The sequence below is a fragment of the Podarcis cretensis genome (genome assembly GCF_951804945.1).
Source record: "Podarcis cretensis genome assembly, chromosome: 1".
Taxonomy (NCBI): domain Eukaryota; kingdom Metazoa; phylum Chordata; class Lepidosauria; order Squamata; family Lacertidae; genus Podarcis; species Podarcis cretensis.
Genome location: NC_137170.1, coordinates 111553425 through 111570548, shown reverse-complemented (window position 1 = coordinate 111570548; position 17124 = coordinate 111553425). Strand labels below are relative to the sequence as shown.

Sequence of the window (17124 nt, the reverse complement as noted above, 5' to 3'; positions counted from 1 at the left end):
CCGACCTTTCGATCGGCAAGCCCTAGGTGCTGAGGCTTTAACCCACAGCGCCACCTGCATCCCTGTACATGGTGGTAAGCCCCCTTTATATCCTAGAAGGAGAGCAATTGATCGCTGAGCCTATGTTTGTGATTGCAAGGGTATCCTGTCCACTGTAATGGTATCTTTGTACATCAATACTTTTATCTATGAGAAGGGGTTGAGAAAAGTGGTGCATTGGTGCTCTGAAGTACAAAGCAATGCACCCAGTGTTTATGCAGAGTTCCGTAGCAGTATTTCTTCTTTGAGTTACTTATAATTAAACAAGTCGTTCACCCTCTTGTTCTAGCGCCAAACAAAATAACTCCAAAAGAAGACTCCAGTGTGACACCACTGCATAACTTGAACTGATAGAATTGAACTTGTTCATTTCCATCACACTTCTGGCCTCAATCAAGATAGTGGGTTTTTAAACTTGCTACATGTGATAATTAACTTTGCCAGTGCCATAATGTTTGTGTTTATCATCAGTAGTGCTTTGTGAATAGTCACTAAAATTATTTTACATAATTCAAATTATAACAGTGTGTGTGTGTGTGTTTCATTTCCCTCTGAGCTCACTACTTTTTCTTTGCTACTTATGTGTATCATCAGTACCTGGCTCATGGTTTGTCTGGAGTCCTTAACACCTGGTGGGGGTACAGAAGCAGTGGCAGTAATGCATGGGATGGGGCCAGGATGTAATCACATGAGGAGAAGAATGCCTGAATAGAATTTGAGTGTTTTTCTCAATACGTTACTGATGCCAGTCTGTCTATTGTTATGGTGTGATGTTTTGCAGAGCTCAACATAGTCAAGTATTCATTGCAAATATTACACTTGGCAGTGCTAAGCCACTTGGAGCATTGCAGCCAAATGCAAGCAATGGTGAGTAAATTTATATTGTTATTTGTGCAAGATGTATTTTCAGTTGCAGCGGGATCCTGGCAATGTTGTTGGTGTCTGTTCAAACATACCGGGTGGTATCCGACTACAGTGTCCCATCAGCACAAAATATTTCTGCTTGCACAATGGGAATTCCCCCTGGAGGTACGCCAGGGGAGGCAGAAATCCTTGCACTGAAGGAACATTCATGTAGTGTTACATTGGATGCAGCCCATTGTGTGAATGGCGAATGTAAAGGATGCTTCCACAATTTTTTTCCTAAGTGGTATTGATGGGTCCTTGCAGTTGCTCAGAGAAACCTGAATATAAAGCATATGTATATTTTTTAATATTTTAAAAACCTCTCATGTCTGTCATATGACATATACTATGCCATATACTTAAGACTACAAAAGCTATGTACCAAAAAGCTGTACTCTGGGAAAGTTTAGCTCCATTTTAATACAATTTGGAATGAAAAAGAGTGATTCATGATTCAAACAACTTGATCCTAACGCTAATTTCAAATTTTTGTTTCCTTTTTTTTTATAAAGGTCACAGTGACGCAAAATTTCTTCCTCCAACAGAAGAAAGTAATATTGATGTGAGAGAAAGTAACAAGCTTGAATCATTGAACTGCCAAGCATATCAAAATGACATAGTCGTAAATCAGGAATGCAGCCCTCAAGCATGTCTAGGGGTGCAAGATAAAAAATGGGATCAGTCCATTGTGGAGACAGTAAAGACTCAGGATGTTGCAATTCAGGCAACCCCACCCGACGGTAATTTGGGTCAGACTGAAGTAAGGGAGAGTACTGATCCTCAAGCCTGCCAACAGGTCACACGCAAAGATTCAACTCACCTGCACAAATCAGCTCAGGAGAGCCAACCCTCAGGGCTCCTCAGCAGGGTACATGAGACCGTAGGAACTATGACAGAGTTCAACCAACAGAGGGAACAATCGGCACATGACAGAGCAAATTCTAACGACAACCAATATAACACAATTGAAAAGGATAGCCCCATTTTACCACAGAAAGTCATCAAAAGCCCTGCTAGTTCTCCTCCAAAAGGTTACCCACCTCACTGGCAAGACTCTAAACCTAAACCTAAACCTTCCAATGAGATTACAAGAGACTACATACCCAAAGTTGGAATGACTACCTATAAAATAGTGCCTCCAAAATCTCTGGAGATAGTGAAGAATTGGGAGTCAGACACTGCAGAGGATCGGGAAGCGGCCCACTTGCACATGTCTCCCAAGGAGAATTCCCAGGAATTTGGTATGCAAACAGAAATGCTTAATAACTCCAAAAGCCTGAGCCCAACAGGACCTGTTTTTAGACATGAAGTTACGTTGCTAGGGAACGATTCACTGCATAAAACATACAGTGCTGATAATGCCACAGTTCCTCTCCCTAATGCCGAAGGCAGGAAAATGGAAGGGGAGCATTACAGACCTGGTCCGCAACATGTTGCAACTCCACTTGTGCTAAGCACGGAGAAGAAAAGTCCGCCCCCACCGGTGCAAGAAAAACCAAGGATCTTAAGTCCTACAGCAAAACCAAGCAACTTCTATTTACAGATGCAAAAGAGAGCTTCTTCTCATTATGTAACGTCTGCGATTGCAAGAAGCAATTCCATTAGTAGCTCTACGCAAAACGAAGCTAAGAGTATGGAGCCAGAAAAAAAGTTGGCCTCGCCAGATCATACTTCTTTTCCATTTCCTAGGACAGTTACTGTTCCTTCTCAATTAGTAGAGGAAAAGACTGAAAACGGACACAGCGAGGAAAAGACAAAAGTCACCACTCCTCCTGTAACAATGCCCAAACCTCTGAATTCCCCCTGCTCCCAGCCTCCTCCATTAAATCTGAAAACCCTGAGGACTTTCGTTTTGCCACAACCGTATTCCAGCTCCAGGCCGTCACCTTTTGCTCTTGCTGTATCTTCGGCAGTTAGGAGGTCGCAGTCGTTCAGCAAAACATGTGCACCCAGTGCACCCAGGCCACTGAAAGAGCAATTGTCCCTTGACCTTTCCTCATCAGTGCCCAACACGGAGATAAAGAACCATTCTCCTCTACAGAGCCCAACTGGACAGCTGCAGCAGAATTTTGCAGACAAGGTAAAACCCAACAATAACGTTTGTCCTTAACTTCCACGCGGTGCTTTCATACATGCATATATCTTGGCATTTTGCAAAATGACATAGAACTGTTCTGTCGTTCACTAAAAGTGTGCATTGCATTGCGTGTTGCTGTCTAAGGTAGCGTGAGCTCACTCGGGGCAATGGTTTTCTTTCTTCTTCTCCCAACAGAAAAATAATTGTGCAACCAATGAGCAAAATAGGCAGGTGCCCTCTTTATCTGGCCACCCAACAACTGCCGTCTGTCAGAGAGGGATTGCTGCGGCTCTCCAGCGCCCTGACCCGGAACAGATCCACCAGAGCTTGCTGGCTGCAATCCGCTCGGGAGAAGCTGCTGCCAAATTGAGAAGGGTGAGGTGGTTGGGTTTTTTCCCCTCCTCTCCCCTTTCCTTTTTCTTCTCATCATTAAAATAAATAACAATGGATTTACAGTGCTTACTTTCAAAATCACCATAGCAATCGGTGCTGGCATTAATCTTGTTGAAGGAATCTCACGAGTGTGATTTCTGAATAGTGCCAATAGGGGAGATGTAAGGACTGGTTGCAAAATGTTCTTGCTGGCTTTGAGTAAAGGAAAGAGTGTATACAGCTTTTCCCTTAAACATACATTTGGCATAAAGTGTATGGGCTGATTCCCTCTGCCAGATCCTCCATTGAAACAGCTGTTAGGAAGAAGCTTTAAAGATCAAGGTCAAAAGGACCTTGCCTCTCCTACCTGTCTTCAGAATTTGAAAATTCCTTGCTAATGCTCTGCTTTCCTGTCTCAGATTTCAGAAAGGTATTTCATCAGTTAGGGGAAAGAAGGCATCCATATAGAGCTGGAAATTGAATATCCTGGGGTCTTATTTTTTTTTTAAAAAAGAGTGCTTTGTTTGGTTTGTGGCAAGAAGATGAACTTTTTTAATTATTCTGACAGTGCCCCGTCAATGATATTATCCTATTATGAATTGTCCATGACTAGAATATGGTCATGAGAGATGCCTTTTTAAAGCTCTGCAGCCCAAACTGCATATATAGTTAAATATCTCCTTCCTTCTCTGCTTTTGTTATTCCTGTGCTATGCAAAATTTAATCCCACTTTGTCTCTCTCACTTGTCACCTCCTATGCCATCCCACATTTGTTTAATTAATGAATTTATGAATCGCTTCCCAGGAAGCATCATAAGGAGAGCAAGTACCAAAGAATGCAGACAGTATTGACATAATCAAGTATAAGTCATTTTTTTCCAGGAGTTTCAAGTTTCCCTCAGTTATATTCTGTTTAAGAGAACATTTTTCTTTCTTTCAAAGTAGCATGATAATGACTGTGCTAATTCACTATCTTACAGTATGAAGAAGTGAAGCTGGGGTGAGAAAAGTGTGGTATCAAATTTATTTTTAAGCCTCTTGTGAAGATGAAGTCAGACAGTGTCTGTAAAACGTTGCTGCAACTTTTAAAACAAGGCGTATTGCGCGGGGAAAGAATTAAACACTTAAGTCAGCAGACCCAAAGTTACTGCATTCACTTGTGTGTGAAGAACAAGTGAAAGGACATTTAACTCCTATGTAAATGGCAAAGTTCGGCTAATGCTTTGTGCTATTAAATTGGGTAAAAGGTCTGTCAGGTGCTCTCAGCATCCGCCAAGCATTCAAGAAACAAGGCAAAAATTGCCACTGCATTCAGCCAAGCATTTGCCGCCGCCCCTTGCTTTAATAACTCGTTAGGGTACAGAGCCAAACTCTGTGGTCTTTTGTGCTGCAGTTTTATTCCTGCTGAATAAAGCTTGCAGTAATTGCTAACCAAATGGGTCATATGAGGTTGGGGTTTGAAACTATTTCTCTCTCTCCAGAATATTTCCATCATATGACTGAACTCTCCCTGTTAGTTTCCCTTGGGCTCACACATCTTAAGGCATTACTTTCAGTTTAATAATCAAATGAATGCATAGGCCCATTGTATTGTCTTCAGCAGGCATCTGCAAACTTCAGGCTTGCTTGGAACTATGTTTTAAAAAAACTAGAACCTGGAGGTTCCAGAACCAATTTGAGCCAATTGGAAAACAGTGGCTTGGTGAAGAACAAAGCCAGATGCAAAATGGTGACTCAATGGGCAGAGCCCAGTTACCTGTGCCCCACCCCACGAAACATGCACTGGGATGGCTGTCATTTACAATGACAAAAATTTACATCTGAGAAAATTCTAACTAGCCAGAGCCAAATCTACTGCAAGTCATCCAATGATCTGTCAGCGGGTCCAAATTAACCTTCCACCCAGCCCTAGTCTACAGTGCACAGTAAAATTAGTGACGTGGCAAGAAATAAATGTTCTCCAGATGAATAATCGCTCGTGTGGTTTGGAAACATGGGTTTTATATATTTTTCATGCGGCTGAGTGCATATTGAACCCTATGTTTGATCAGACTGTTTCAACTAGCTAGCTTTTACTTAGTGATGTTGAAAATCAGTTGAGCTTTAGCAGACAGGAGCGATGCAAGTGTGTGGTGACATCATTAAAGTAATCAGCTTTGTGGGGAACATGAAACCACAAATTGGAGCAAGAATTAAAAGAGAAACAAGTAATAAATTCCTATTGCTTGGTGTCCAAACAACTCACTTAACAATCATAGCTCTGGCTTTACTCATTGGCTAAAAACACTGACAGGCATATATACTGTATTTTTCCATGTATATGACGCCTATTTTGGGAGTCTTCTATTTAAGAAAATGGGGGGACTTACATCCATGTATAAGACGACCCCAGATTTTAAACATTACTTTAGAGTAAGAAAACCTAGTCTTATACACAGAAAAGTACAGTATATATGAAAGCTCAGTGCCTGAGTCTCTTTCCTAGGCTGGTTACCATATGAATTTGTACCACACAAACATAACCAATATTATATAGGCTTTGTGAAACTGAGCCACAGGGGTGTAGCTCTTCAGTGGCTATGACTCTAGCTCAACAAAGGCAGGCCATGCATTTTTGTGGAACAACCATGCACCTCTCTTAAATTTCTTATGTGCCCCGAAGATCCCTAGTAATATGGCAATTGGACCTAAGGCAGAGTAACATCTATTGATGTACCCAGGTGGTGAATTGAGTTTCCCAGCATTTTGACACTTAAATTAGTATAAGATGCATCAGACCTTTCTGGAGAGGATGGTGTAAGTAGATCTGTTCATGTAGCTTCATTTTATCCCGCCCTTCCTAAGGAACTCTAATTGACTGATGCATAGGCCCAGTTTATTTCAGCAGCTCTACTCTCAGCGACAGCATTCAAAACAGTTGCAATTATAAATTAACTGGTGGGTGACTTCCATTTTGCATCAGGTCTTCCATCTACCTGACTACCTTATTTTCTCTCTCAGGTTGCACCTCCGTCAAATACAGTTGCCATTAACGGAAGATCCAGTCTCAATTCCTCAGTGTCCGTAGAAGCAAGATACAACAATCACTAGGACTTCGTACCAAATATTCTGCACTTTATCCACTACTGCATAAAACTACGGTTAATTGCATATTGCTGAGGACTGTGTGTAAATGCAAGGTTGCGATGGTATATATTGTCAAGTGAAGCACAGAAACTTCATGGAAGTCCTGAAAGAGTTATTAGAATAGATATAATTTATAGCAATATTTTTTTCGCCCTTTTAAAGCTGAAACTGCTGCTTCAGAACGCATAACATGGCATAAAAGTTTCGTTCTTTTGCTGCTGTGATCTGGTAATGTTGATTTCCACTTTAACCTTAATTAATGATGTTTAGCAATATGTTGTATGATGCTAATGTATGAAGCTCTTAACTGCCTAATAATATTGTTCACAAATGCATGAATTTACATGCACAGTTCTGACACCTGTTGCCTTGGAAATTTATTGCTGTACTCTCTAGAAATGCAGTTGCGCAAGTTTCCTTTCCTTCTGCTAAAAATGCAGGACAAGATCCATCCAAAGTCATGCTGCTTCAGAATCCCATCGATTGTTTAAGTTCTGTATTCAAATCAGTAGGGTTTAAAAGTGCTTAACTTTGGCTGGATCATGTCTTTTTAGGATTAGCATTATTGGCCTTTGTATATTTTCCAGTACCAAAGTGAAGAAATAAAACAGAAGGTGAGTTTTCTTATAAATACTAGCATTGTTATACGGTGTTTTCATGCACACTAGAAAGTGCCTTAACTGCTGTAACAATGCTGATAAAATCGCAGTTGTTTTCCAAAGGCAGTAACTTGGTCAGCATCCCAGGCCTCTATAGAAGAATCTGAGCAGCATGGCAAGAGTACTTTTTAGCAACCTCTAGGACAGGGCAGGGAAACTGAGGCCAGATGTAGTACAATTCCAGCTCCCTCAGCCCCAACCAGCATCACCAGTGGTCAGGGATGGTGGGCGTTGCATCTGGAAGGCCACAGGTTCTCTGGCCTTTCTCTATGAGCTGAATCGTTGAGGGCAGATTTGCGCAATCTAAAATGTAACAGGTAGTAGGTATGAATAGGAATCAGTGTTTATTTTCTTACTGTCCTGTGCTTACCTTTAGCATACCCCATGCTCTCAGCGTGCTGCAAGTGTGATGGCTGAGCAAAAATAGGGAGGGGGGTGTGCTGGCACGGGCAGGGACACAGAGTTTGGGATCTGCAGAATGAAGCATATGGGAAATTTTGTTAGCTGACATGCAGAGCTCTCTCGAGAGCTAATACAGCTCTGAACTGCAGTGAGGACTCCAGAACCTTATTTGGCACTTGATACAAATTTATGGGTAAGGAAAAAAGGACTGTGGCTCAGGTACAGCTTGAGGCATTCTCAAGGCCATTGGCCAAGAGCTACCAAGTTTAATTTATTCTTGTTCTCAGAAAAAAACAGTATCTTATTTCACGTTTAGGTAACTTTTAAAATATTTCTTTTAAGTTCAAAAAATTAAAGCTAGGGGATGCAAAACAAAATAAAGCCCAAACTCCTCTTTTTGTAAGTAGGAGAAGAGGTGGTGGTGATTTCTGCATTATAAAAGCTTCTTTAATGACACTTTAAACAACACAATGTCAACGAAGTAGTTTTACGAGTTTAATAAATTCTACAGTTGTGAAATTTAAAAATTGCTACTGAAATAGACATGTTAGGTTGAGCAGCTATGTGCAAGACAGCAAAATGTTCAGCGGCGCTTCTTTTTCTGTTCATCTTTTCCTGTCCAATTAATGTTGCATTTGTGTGACAAGATCTATTTGTGATCCTAGTTCTGATCAAGCAACTGAATTTGTAGATATATGCTGCAAATACTGGGATATTTTCTAAATAATTACGGTTTTGTTAAATAAAAGTAATTGTATTTAGTTTCATTCTTAAATGATTACGTTGAACTACTTACCGTTTTAGAACATTCTTGTTATCCCCCCCAAAAAAAAAAATCAAGTAAGCTCCTACGCTCTCCCCCCCCCCCGACTTCCAGAATGAAGGAAGGCATGCAATATACAGTTGGTAACTAAAGGAATGACTTTGTTACATACCTGACCTTTGATTGGCCACATCACTGCTCATTACTGGCAGTAGGTGAGATGGCAACGAGGTTGATTTGATGCAAATGCACCAGCAGCAATGCTGTATCGTAGGCATAGACAAACTCTGCCCTCCAGATGTTTTGAGACTACAATTCCCATCATCCCTGACCACTGGTCCTGTTAGCTAGGGATGATGGGAGTTGTAGTCCCAAAGCATCTGGAGGGCTGAGTTTGCCTATGCCTGCTGTATTGGTTTAACCTGTATGGTTGCACCCTCTGACCTCACCATTTCCCCTTGTACCTCCTGGTAAGCAGCACCAAACATAGGTTTGCTGCCTGAGTCACTAATGCAATGGAGCTATAAATTAGATGAACATTTTGGATGTCTTGTGTGGCATTTCCAGTAGCGAGATGGAAGTATAAAAAACTGTTATTCAAGGCATTATTTCCAGATGAGTATCCCATTTTGGTTACTTGCAAGCAGAGAAAGATAAAGTGAAACAAGTTCAATGAAGCAGCAAGAACAATCACAGATAGAATAGAGGAGAGGTGGAAAAGGACTACGCCTCATTTGCGTAGTAAAAAGCAGAGTGTAGTTGTAGCTGCATACTATGTTGACATAAAACATCACAGTTGGGAAAGGTTGGTAATGATGAAAGATAAAGAGAATGAAATTAAATATACCGATGCCTCTCACATAGACAGAAGACTTTATGAAGCTGGTTTCAAAGGATCCCCCAACACTGAAGAGGGGGGTATAGAATCAGGGCAAGAGGACCTAAGAGCACTTATCAGTCCCTTCGCTGGTGGAATTTTCCATTGGGCTTTCCGTCAGTGCCGGAACAAGTCTGTTTCACTTCAGACAGATCACACTGACACAACACTGTCCTCAGTAGTAGCCTGAGAAGCCTCTCTCAGCAGCCATTCTCCCCTCTCTCTTTCATTCACCACATGAAACAGAAAGTGGTTAAAAAACAACATTTACTGGAATAATAGTCACAACAGAAATGGGATGCTTCTGTCATGGGATTCACAGTCAGCCAATCACATGAGAGCTACTGTCCAAGGGGGGGGGGACACACCGTGTTAAAGGTACGCAGTAATTTAACATAAGTAAACATTCCCATTTCAGGAAATTAAATCATTATCCTTAACACCTTTCCCTTCCTTTGCTACCTTAGGTTCTATAACTGGCCTGTAGATGCATGCAAGGAATTGAAAACGAGACTTTCTGCATTCAAATGTGTTCTGGCACTGAGCAATGGCTCTTCCCAGGCAATGTTGGGAGGCGAAATTGCCAAGGTCCACACTAAACAGGTGCATGCCTACTAATTGACTAGCAACATAGCTGCTGATTCCATCAATTCAAGCCTGTGTGCACAAAATCTTCTTGCTTTACATATAAATTATTTTTATATGTCTCTGAAAAGTGACCAAAGAGGAACATTATTATTATTATTATTATTATTATTATTATTATTATTATTTAAAAGGGTCTTGCTCCTGGTAGAAACCATGTTGTCTGCCCTTAGCCCAGGGCATGTTCATATGAGAAAAGGTGGGATTCCCTGAGACTGCTTGCTGGCCAGACCTTAGAGGCAATTAATATGAGAATAATTTTACAAATATTGAATACACAATTTTGCTGCTAAGGCGCAGATGTGTAACATGCTGAGAACAGCACATTAAAAATTCTCAGTTGTCTCAGCTAAAATGCAAAAATAGTACAGGGTTCTGCTTCTATAATTTGACACAATTAGGGAAAGAGGCACAGCAGGCAGAAGACCTCCTGTGTTTCCTAGAACCTAAATTTGGATTTTCTTTTCGTAGAACAATCTCGTGTTGAATGAAATGCTAAAAGATTCAAGGGGTGGAGAATCACTTTGAAGTGTGAAGTTCATCCAAATAGTTTACAGTTTCTAATCACAGGCAACCTGTCTAATTGCTATTAAAGAAATGCGGTAGGGGGTAATTGTGCGGAATAACTGTAGCAGCTATAAATAAACACTAACAATATTCTATAATATCAGCTGGAAATAAATACCTGCCAGTGAGCCTGATGGTTATCTGGTTATAATAATGGAAATGGTCACCAAGGCAAATGTGGGTTTTTTGGTGTGTGTTTTTAAAAAAACCCTGTTTTTCCAGGCTGTCACTCTTTTGGAGTTGAATCACATATGGCCAAATTCAGGTTGCACAATTGTATTTGATTGGGAAGTCATGCACTACAAACCTGCTCCCCTCAAACGACAGACCTTTTGCAGTAAGGGAAATGGGAAAATGTAGTGGAAACTGGGGGATAACACTTGCTTTGACACAATGCTATCCTCTCCACAGACCAGAATGAATGCTTGCTAAGCAGCCAGCAGTCTCGCTGCAAAAAAATTGGGTGAATGTTTCAATAAACAGGTTGTCTGCCCTAATTCTTTAAAGGACTACCAGAGCTTTGTGTCCTTTTCAAACGTGGCCTGTGCTCGCATCCATTTGAGACCCAGAGACTGGCAATAGGAGAGTGCATCATGCAAGGGTGCTCAGAAACAAGAAACTGCCTTGCATCAGCTGAGACTGCATCTAGCCCAGCACTGTCAATTCTGACTGGGAGCGGCTCTTTCCTGTCACCTGATCGTTTTAGCTGGAGTTGTCAGGAAGTGAAAGTGGGACTTCCTGCATTCAAAGCCATCCCAGCTATGGATCCCCCTCGTGCAGAAGACAAGATCATTCCTCTCTCAGCATTCACTACAACACATAGAGGGCTTTGTGAGCCTAAGAAAAACAGTGCGCACACAGCTATGATGGCATGAAGCCACATGAGAAATTCTGAAAACAGGGACCCCTTCTCAACCAAGGTAAGATACTTAGATGTATTAATACAACTTTGAATATCTGGTGACAGCAGGAACCGCTTCTGAACCAAAGCAAGGCACAGTATCTTTACAAGAGAGGAAGAAAGGGAGAAAACCAAAGCAACTTGGCCAACTCCTATGATATTTTTTTGACCATGACCCTGTGATCTGCAAAGTCTTATCAGGTCCAGTAGCCTCAGCCACCACTGACAGCTAGGGTTCTCAAAAGTTGTTGTTTTATTTTATTTATTACTTATACCCCACCTATATGGCGGGGCCTCCCCAGCCACTCTGGGCGGCTTCCAACAGGATATTAAAAACACAATAAAATATTAAGGACTGCATACAACTTATGCATATTTAGTATCTACATTGTTAATTGAAGGAGAATAAAAAATCTGATGAGGATGCCAAAAGGAGTTCACAACTTACCTAAAAAGCCCCAAATGTCTTCTGCTATTTTTGAATTATCCCAACCTTGAGGAAAGCAAAGGAGATGACTCCATCTTTTAATAGCAGTGACTATAATTTTCTCTCTGGTTTTTTTTTTAATGTCAAATTTTCAGTTCTGTTTATATTTACTTTTATGGTATATTGGAGCAAGGTTTCAAAGTTGTGGTCTGTGGACCACCAGTGGTTGGTAAGCTCATTCAAGTGGTCCATAGCATGTCTGGATTTGTGGCTGAAAACAGAGGAGATGGCATGTCCATTACATTAAACATACTGATTTTTAATTCTGTTTAATTGTGTCTTTCTTACATTGCGTTATTGTATTATAATTTGATTTCTATGCAATTCTAAACTGTAATACAATAAAACACAGGAACTAAAAGCAGTTAAAACACAATTAAAAATCGCCCCGCATCTAACACAGCACAATGGCTGCAAAATGGGGGGGGGGGGGGTTCCATCAACACCTTCAACAATTTTCAAATGGTCCATGGGGAAAATGTTTGGGGACCACTGTAATAGAAGTTTGGTGAATCTCCAGGTAGGAGGGGAGGTATCCCCTGTTGAAATCTTGGACTGTCTGTGAAATCTTGGACTGTCCTCAAATGTACCTCTGCAGCACTGGTACATTTGAAATCAGTCCTTTGAAACATTTCCCAGCTATGTGCTATAGAACCTACTCCCTCCCCCCAATTTATCATTATAATAGCAAAATTCAACTCAGCCAACTCACCCTTAACATAATATTGTCCACTCCAGAGGTCAGCAAACATTTTCAGCAGGGGGCTGATCCACTGTCCCTCAGACCTTGTGGGGGGCCGGACTATATTTTGAAGGGGGAAAAAATGAACGAATTCCTGTGCCCCACAAATAACCCAGAGATGCATTTTAAATAAAAGGACACATTCTACTCATGTAAAAACACGCTGATTCCCGGAACGTTCACGGGCCGGCTTTAAAAGGCCATTGAGCCAGATCTGGCCCCTGGGCCTTAGTTTGCCTACCCATGGACTCTTCAGAACCTCAGGCAGAGCCTCTTTACCATCACTTCCTGCCTTACTGAGCTGCTGTCTGTCTTATCCACAACTCATGCTACTAGTGGTTTTCTTATGCTTTTCATGGGGGCCCTTCATCCTTTGCTTACAGGGCAGCTGGACACAATGCAAAATGGAGACCCCAGCTGCTCACAATCTTAAATTCCAGAGGGTCCATCCAGTGTACTAGCTCAAAGCATCATGTTGCACCCCATTACTCAGAGTAAGGCCTGCAAGCATGAGCCAGAGGTTTTTCTCTCTGCAAGTATATTTGCACCTGTGCATATAAATAGTAAAGGTAAAGGGACCTCTGGCCGTGCATATAAATAGTCATATGCAAATGTGCATCAAGCACTTGTGTCCTAAGTCTTGAAAGCCTTTTAACCTAGCAACAACCTTCTACTTTGCAAACACACTCGCCTGCAATTAATTCTTCCACCACCCACCAGTCCTCTCCAGTGCAATCTGACAGACATTTCCAAATGGTCCCACTTACATGCACAAAATAAGAAATCTCAGCTGTTTGCTGCAAAGCTGTTTGCCAAATACGGGGAGGTCATGTGGATGTAAAGGTTATGTATTTATATCTTCCGTTGCAATTTACGTTCCAGACAGAGATGTTTTCAGAGATTTTTCAAGACTGAAATGTCCAGCAGATGAGGCTCATGTTAATGGTTGCATTTATTTTGGCGTTTATTATTCAAGAGCTCTTCCTGTCTGCATGGCTGAATGTGGGAACATCTGATTTCCCACCATGTCAGCCAGTGCTGGAAAAATATTATAAGGGGGGCGGGGAAGAAGGAAAACACTGTACAATTTACAGCTATTGTGATGTAATATTGGGAGGGGTGGCTAACACCCCAGAGGACAGGATCACACTTCAAAACCACCTTGACAGATTAGAGAACTGGGCCAAAACAAACAAGATGAATTTTAACAGGGAGAAATGTAAAGTATTGCACTTGGGCAAAAAAAAATGAGAGGCACAAATACAAGATGGGTGACACCTGGCTTGAGAGCAGTACATGTAAAAAGGATCTAGGAGTCTTGGTTGACCACAAACTTGACATGAGCCAACAGTGTGACGCGGCAGCTAAAAAAGCCAATTCACAATTCTGGGCTGCATCAATAGGAGTATAGCATCTAGGTCAAGGGAAGTAATAGTGCCACTGTATTCTGCTCTGGTCAGACCTCACCTGGAGTACTGTGTCCAGTTCTGGGCACCACAGTTCAAGAAGGACACTGACAAACTGGAACGTGTCCAGAGGAGGGCAACCAAAATGGTCAAAGGCCTGGAAACGATGCCTTATGAGGAACGGCTAAGGGAGCTGGGCATGTTTAGCCTGGAAAAGAGGAGGTTAAGGGGTGATATGATAGCCATGTTCAAATATATAAAAGGATGTCACATAGAGGAGGGAGAAAGGTTGTTTTCTGCTGCTCCAGAGAAGCGGACACGGAGCAATGGTTCCAAGCTACAAGAAAGAAGATTCCACCTAAACATTAGGAAGAACTTCCTGACAGTAAGAGCTGTTCGACAGTGGAATTTGCTGCCAAGGAGTGTGGTGGAGTCTCCTTCTTTGGAGGTCTTTAAGCAGAGGCTTGACAACCATATGTCAGGAGTGCTCCGATGGTGTTTCGTGCTTAGCAGGGGCATGGACTCGATGGCCCTTGTGGTCTCTTCCAACTCTATGATTCTATGATTCTATGTGCAAAAGCATAACTCTCTAATGCTTTGAAAATTTTCAGGAACTCTTACTGTAACTTTGCGGCCTGACTACCTTGCACTTTCTAAAATGAGATGTCATGCTTTGCTTAACACTTTTGCTGTAACAATAAGGCAATCCGAACAGCTGCAAAATTAACCCTAAAATACACTTACTGGCCTTAATTATGCTTTCAGGTTTATCACAAAGTGGCAAGCAGAGCAATTTCCTGGGTAGAAGTTGTCTATGAGAGTCAATGCCTTTTGTGTGTGTTCTGGCTTCCTAAAATTGCCTCTTAAATTGGGCTGTAATAGTGCAGGATTTTTAATGTCAAACAGTATTTGCTTCTTGCACAGATTTATTGGGCAATGCTGGCATCTTTGTCATCTCATCCTGTAAAAAACAAGAAAGAAAACCTCCAGTGAGAAGGGCTGCAGTAGAGCCAAGTCATGCCATGTCCTAGAGATGGTATACATATCAATGGTACACTGATAGAGGATTCATGTGCACTCCATTTCTAAATTCTCCTAATTTTTGCCACAAACGGACATGTGGGAAACTTGTGATAGAAATACTGTAACATTTGTGCATTTTGATGGCTCTTGCAGAGATTCTGTGGATTTTATTGTAATACAGGGTCCAAGTGGTCTAATTTCCACATAATAACGCATAGGGTTATATCCTTTAACTAAGGTAAAGGGACCCCTGACCATTAGGTCCAGTCGTGACTGACTCTGGGGTTGTGGCGCTCATCTCGCTTTATTGGCCGAGGGAGCCGGCGTACAGTCATGCTGGTCATGTGGCCAGCATAACTAAGCCGCTTCTGGCGAACCAGAGCAGCGCATGGAAACACTGTTTACCTTCCCGCCGGAGCGGTACCTATTTATCTACTAGCACTTTGACGTGCTTACGAACTGCTAGGTTGGCAGGAGCTGGGACCGAGCAATGGGAACTCACCCCTCACGGGGATTCGAACCGCCGACCTGATCGGCAAGTCCTAGGCTCTGTGGTTTAACCCACAGCGCCACCTGCGTCCCTCAGCGCCACCTGCGTCCCTCCTTAGTTAGGAATGGCAATTTTCTATACTGCAATTTACAGTGCAATGTTATGCCTGTTTACCCAGATGTAAGTCCCACTGTGTTCATTGGGGCCTATACTGTAATGTTATATGAACATCCCTCATCCTACAATAATAAATACAGTTGCTAGGGAGGAAGCTTCGCTGAACACAGTGGGATTTATTGTCCATGGGAAGGATGCATCTGTGACCTTCGTTTCTGTGGCTCAGATCCCATAACCACCAGAGTTATTTGCTCCTCAGTCAAACCCCACTTTAAATTTGATGGTTTGAATTTTGATCTAGATTCAAACCCCCGTTTCATATGTTCATATTATATTTTATAATCAAAAAGCCTTCTCATCTGGTTATTCTGAACTACAACATGATGTTCCTTTTGCTTGCTGAAATGCTTGTAAGTTAGAGATTCCATCAAGTAGAAAGATTATTTGTACTGCAAAAGCTATTATTTTATATAGCAGTAGCAAAATGGCTAGATTAGAAATTGGAATGTCTCCTAAGCAACTACTGAATGGAGATGTTTTGATTAACAGGAACGGTTAGAATAGTTAGGAAAGTTGCTTCTGAACTGTATTTTAATTTACAGATGATTCGATCAACACTATATGTGCCCACTTCTTTTTCAAAAGCATGCTAGCCAACCAAGACAATTTACTTAACATTGTTATCTCATCCCCCCCAAAAAAACCCTTCCCCCTCAGTGAAATGTTCTCCCCAATGAGATGTGCCAAGAACCATCATGAGCATCCCTTTGGCCCCAGGTAAAATCTTTTAACATCACTCAGTTGGCTAGAGTGAGGTGCTGATGACACCAAGGTTGCAGGTTTGATCCCCACATGGGACTGCATTGCAGGGGGTTGGACTAGATGATCCTTAGGGTCCCTTCCAACTCTACAATTCTATGACTCTATCATCACCCAAGCATTTCACAGATTAGGGTGATCTGTTGATGGCATGCTTTTGCTACAAATGTTCCAGAAGTCTAGTCATGTGAAATGAGTCTTCTTCAAGGTTAAGTTCTCCAGGATAAGTGAAGGGCAAAAAGAATAAAGAACAAAGCTCCAGGAACCTGGGGAACTGTGTTGTTGTTGTAGTTGTTTAGTCGTTTAGTCGTATCCGACTCTTCGTGACCCCATGCACCAGAGCATGCCAGGCACTCCTGTCTTCCACGGCCTCCCGCAGTTTAGTCAAACTCATGCTGGTAGCATCGAGAACACTATCCAACCACCTCGTCCTCTGTTGTCCCCTTCTCCTTGTGCCCTCCACCTTTCCCAACATCAGGGTCTTTTCCAGGGAGTCTTCTCTTCTCATGAGGTGACCAAAGTATTGGAGTTTCAGCTTCAGGATCTGTCCTTCCAGTGAGCACTCAGGGCTGATTTCCTTAAGAATTGATAGGTTTGATCTTCTTGCGGTCTATGGGACTCTCAAGAGGGGACTGTAGCATAACAAAACAGAGACCTGCCCTACGCTGTAGCTGCTGTTATAATTTTTAAAAGCAACAGAAGAGTT

At 41.9% G+C, this 17124-nt stretch overlaps 1 protein-coding gene across 5 annotated transcripts in view; it reads left to right on the top strand.

Moving 5' to 3' along the window:
* Positions 1–8342, top strand: part of COBLL1 (cordon-bleu WH2 repeat protein like 1) — an 88380-nt gene extending 80038 nt beyond the window's left edge. For all 5 annotated transcript variants that reach the window (XM_079986475.1, XM_079986471.1, XM_079986472.1 and 2 more), the window contains 4 exons: positions 821–906; positions 1458–3025; positions 3218–3397; positions 6395–8342. In XM_079986475.1, the coding sequence (XP_079842601.1) occupies positions 821–906; positions 1458–3025; positions 3218–3397; positions 6395–6484 (1924 nt within the window). In that variant the 3' untranslated portion in view covers positions 6485–8342. The remainder of the gene's footprint in view (positions 1–820; positions 907–1457; positions 3026–3217; positions 3398–6394) is intronic.
* The last annotated feature ends 8782 nt before the right edge of the window (positions 8343–17124 follow it).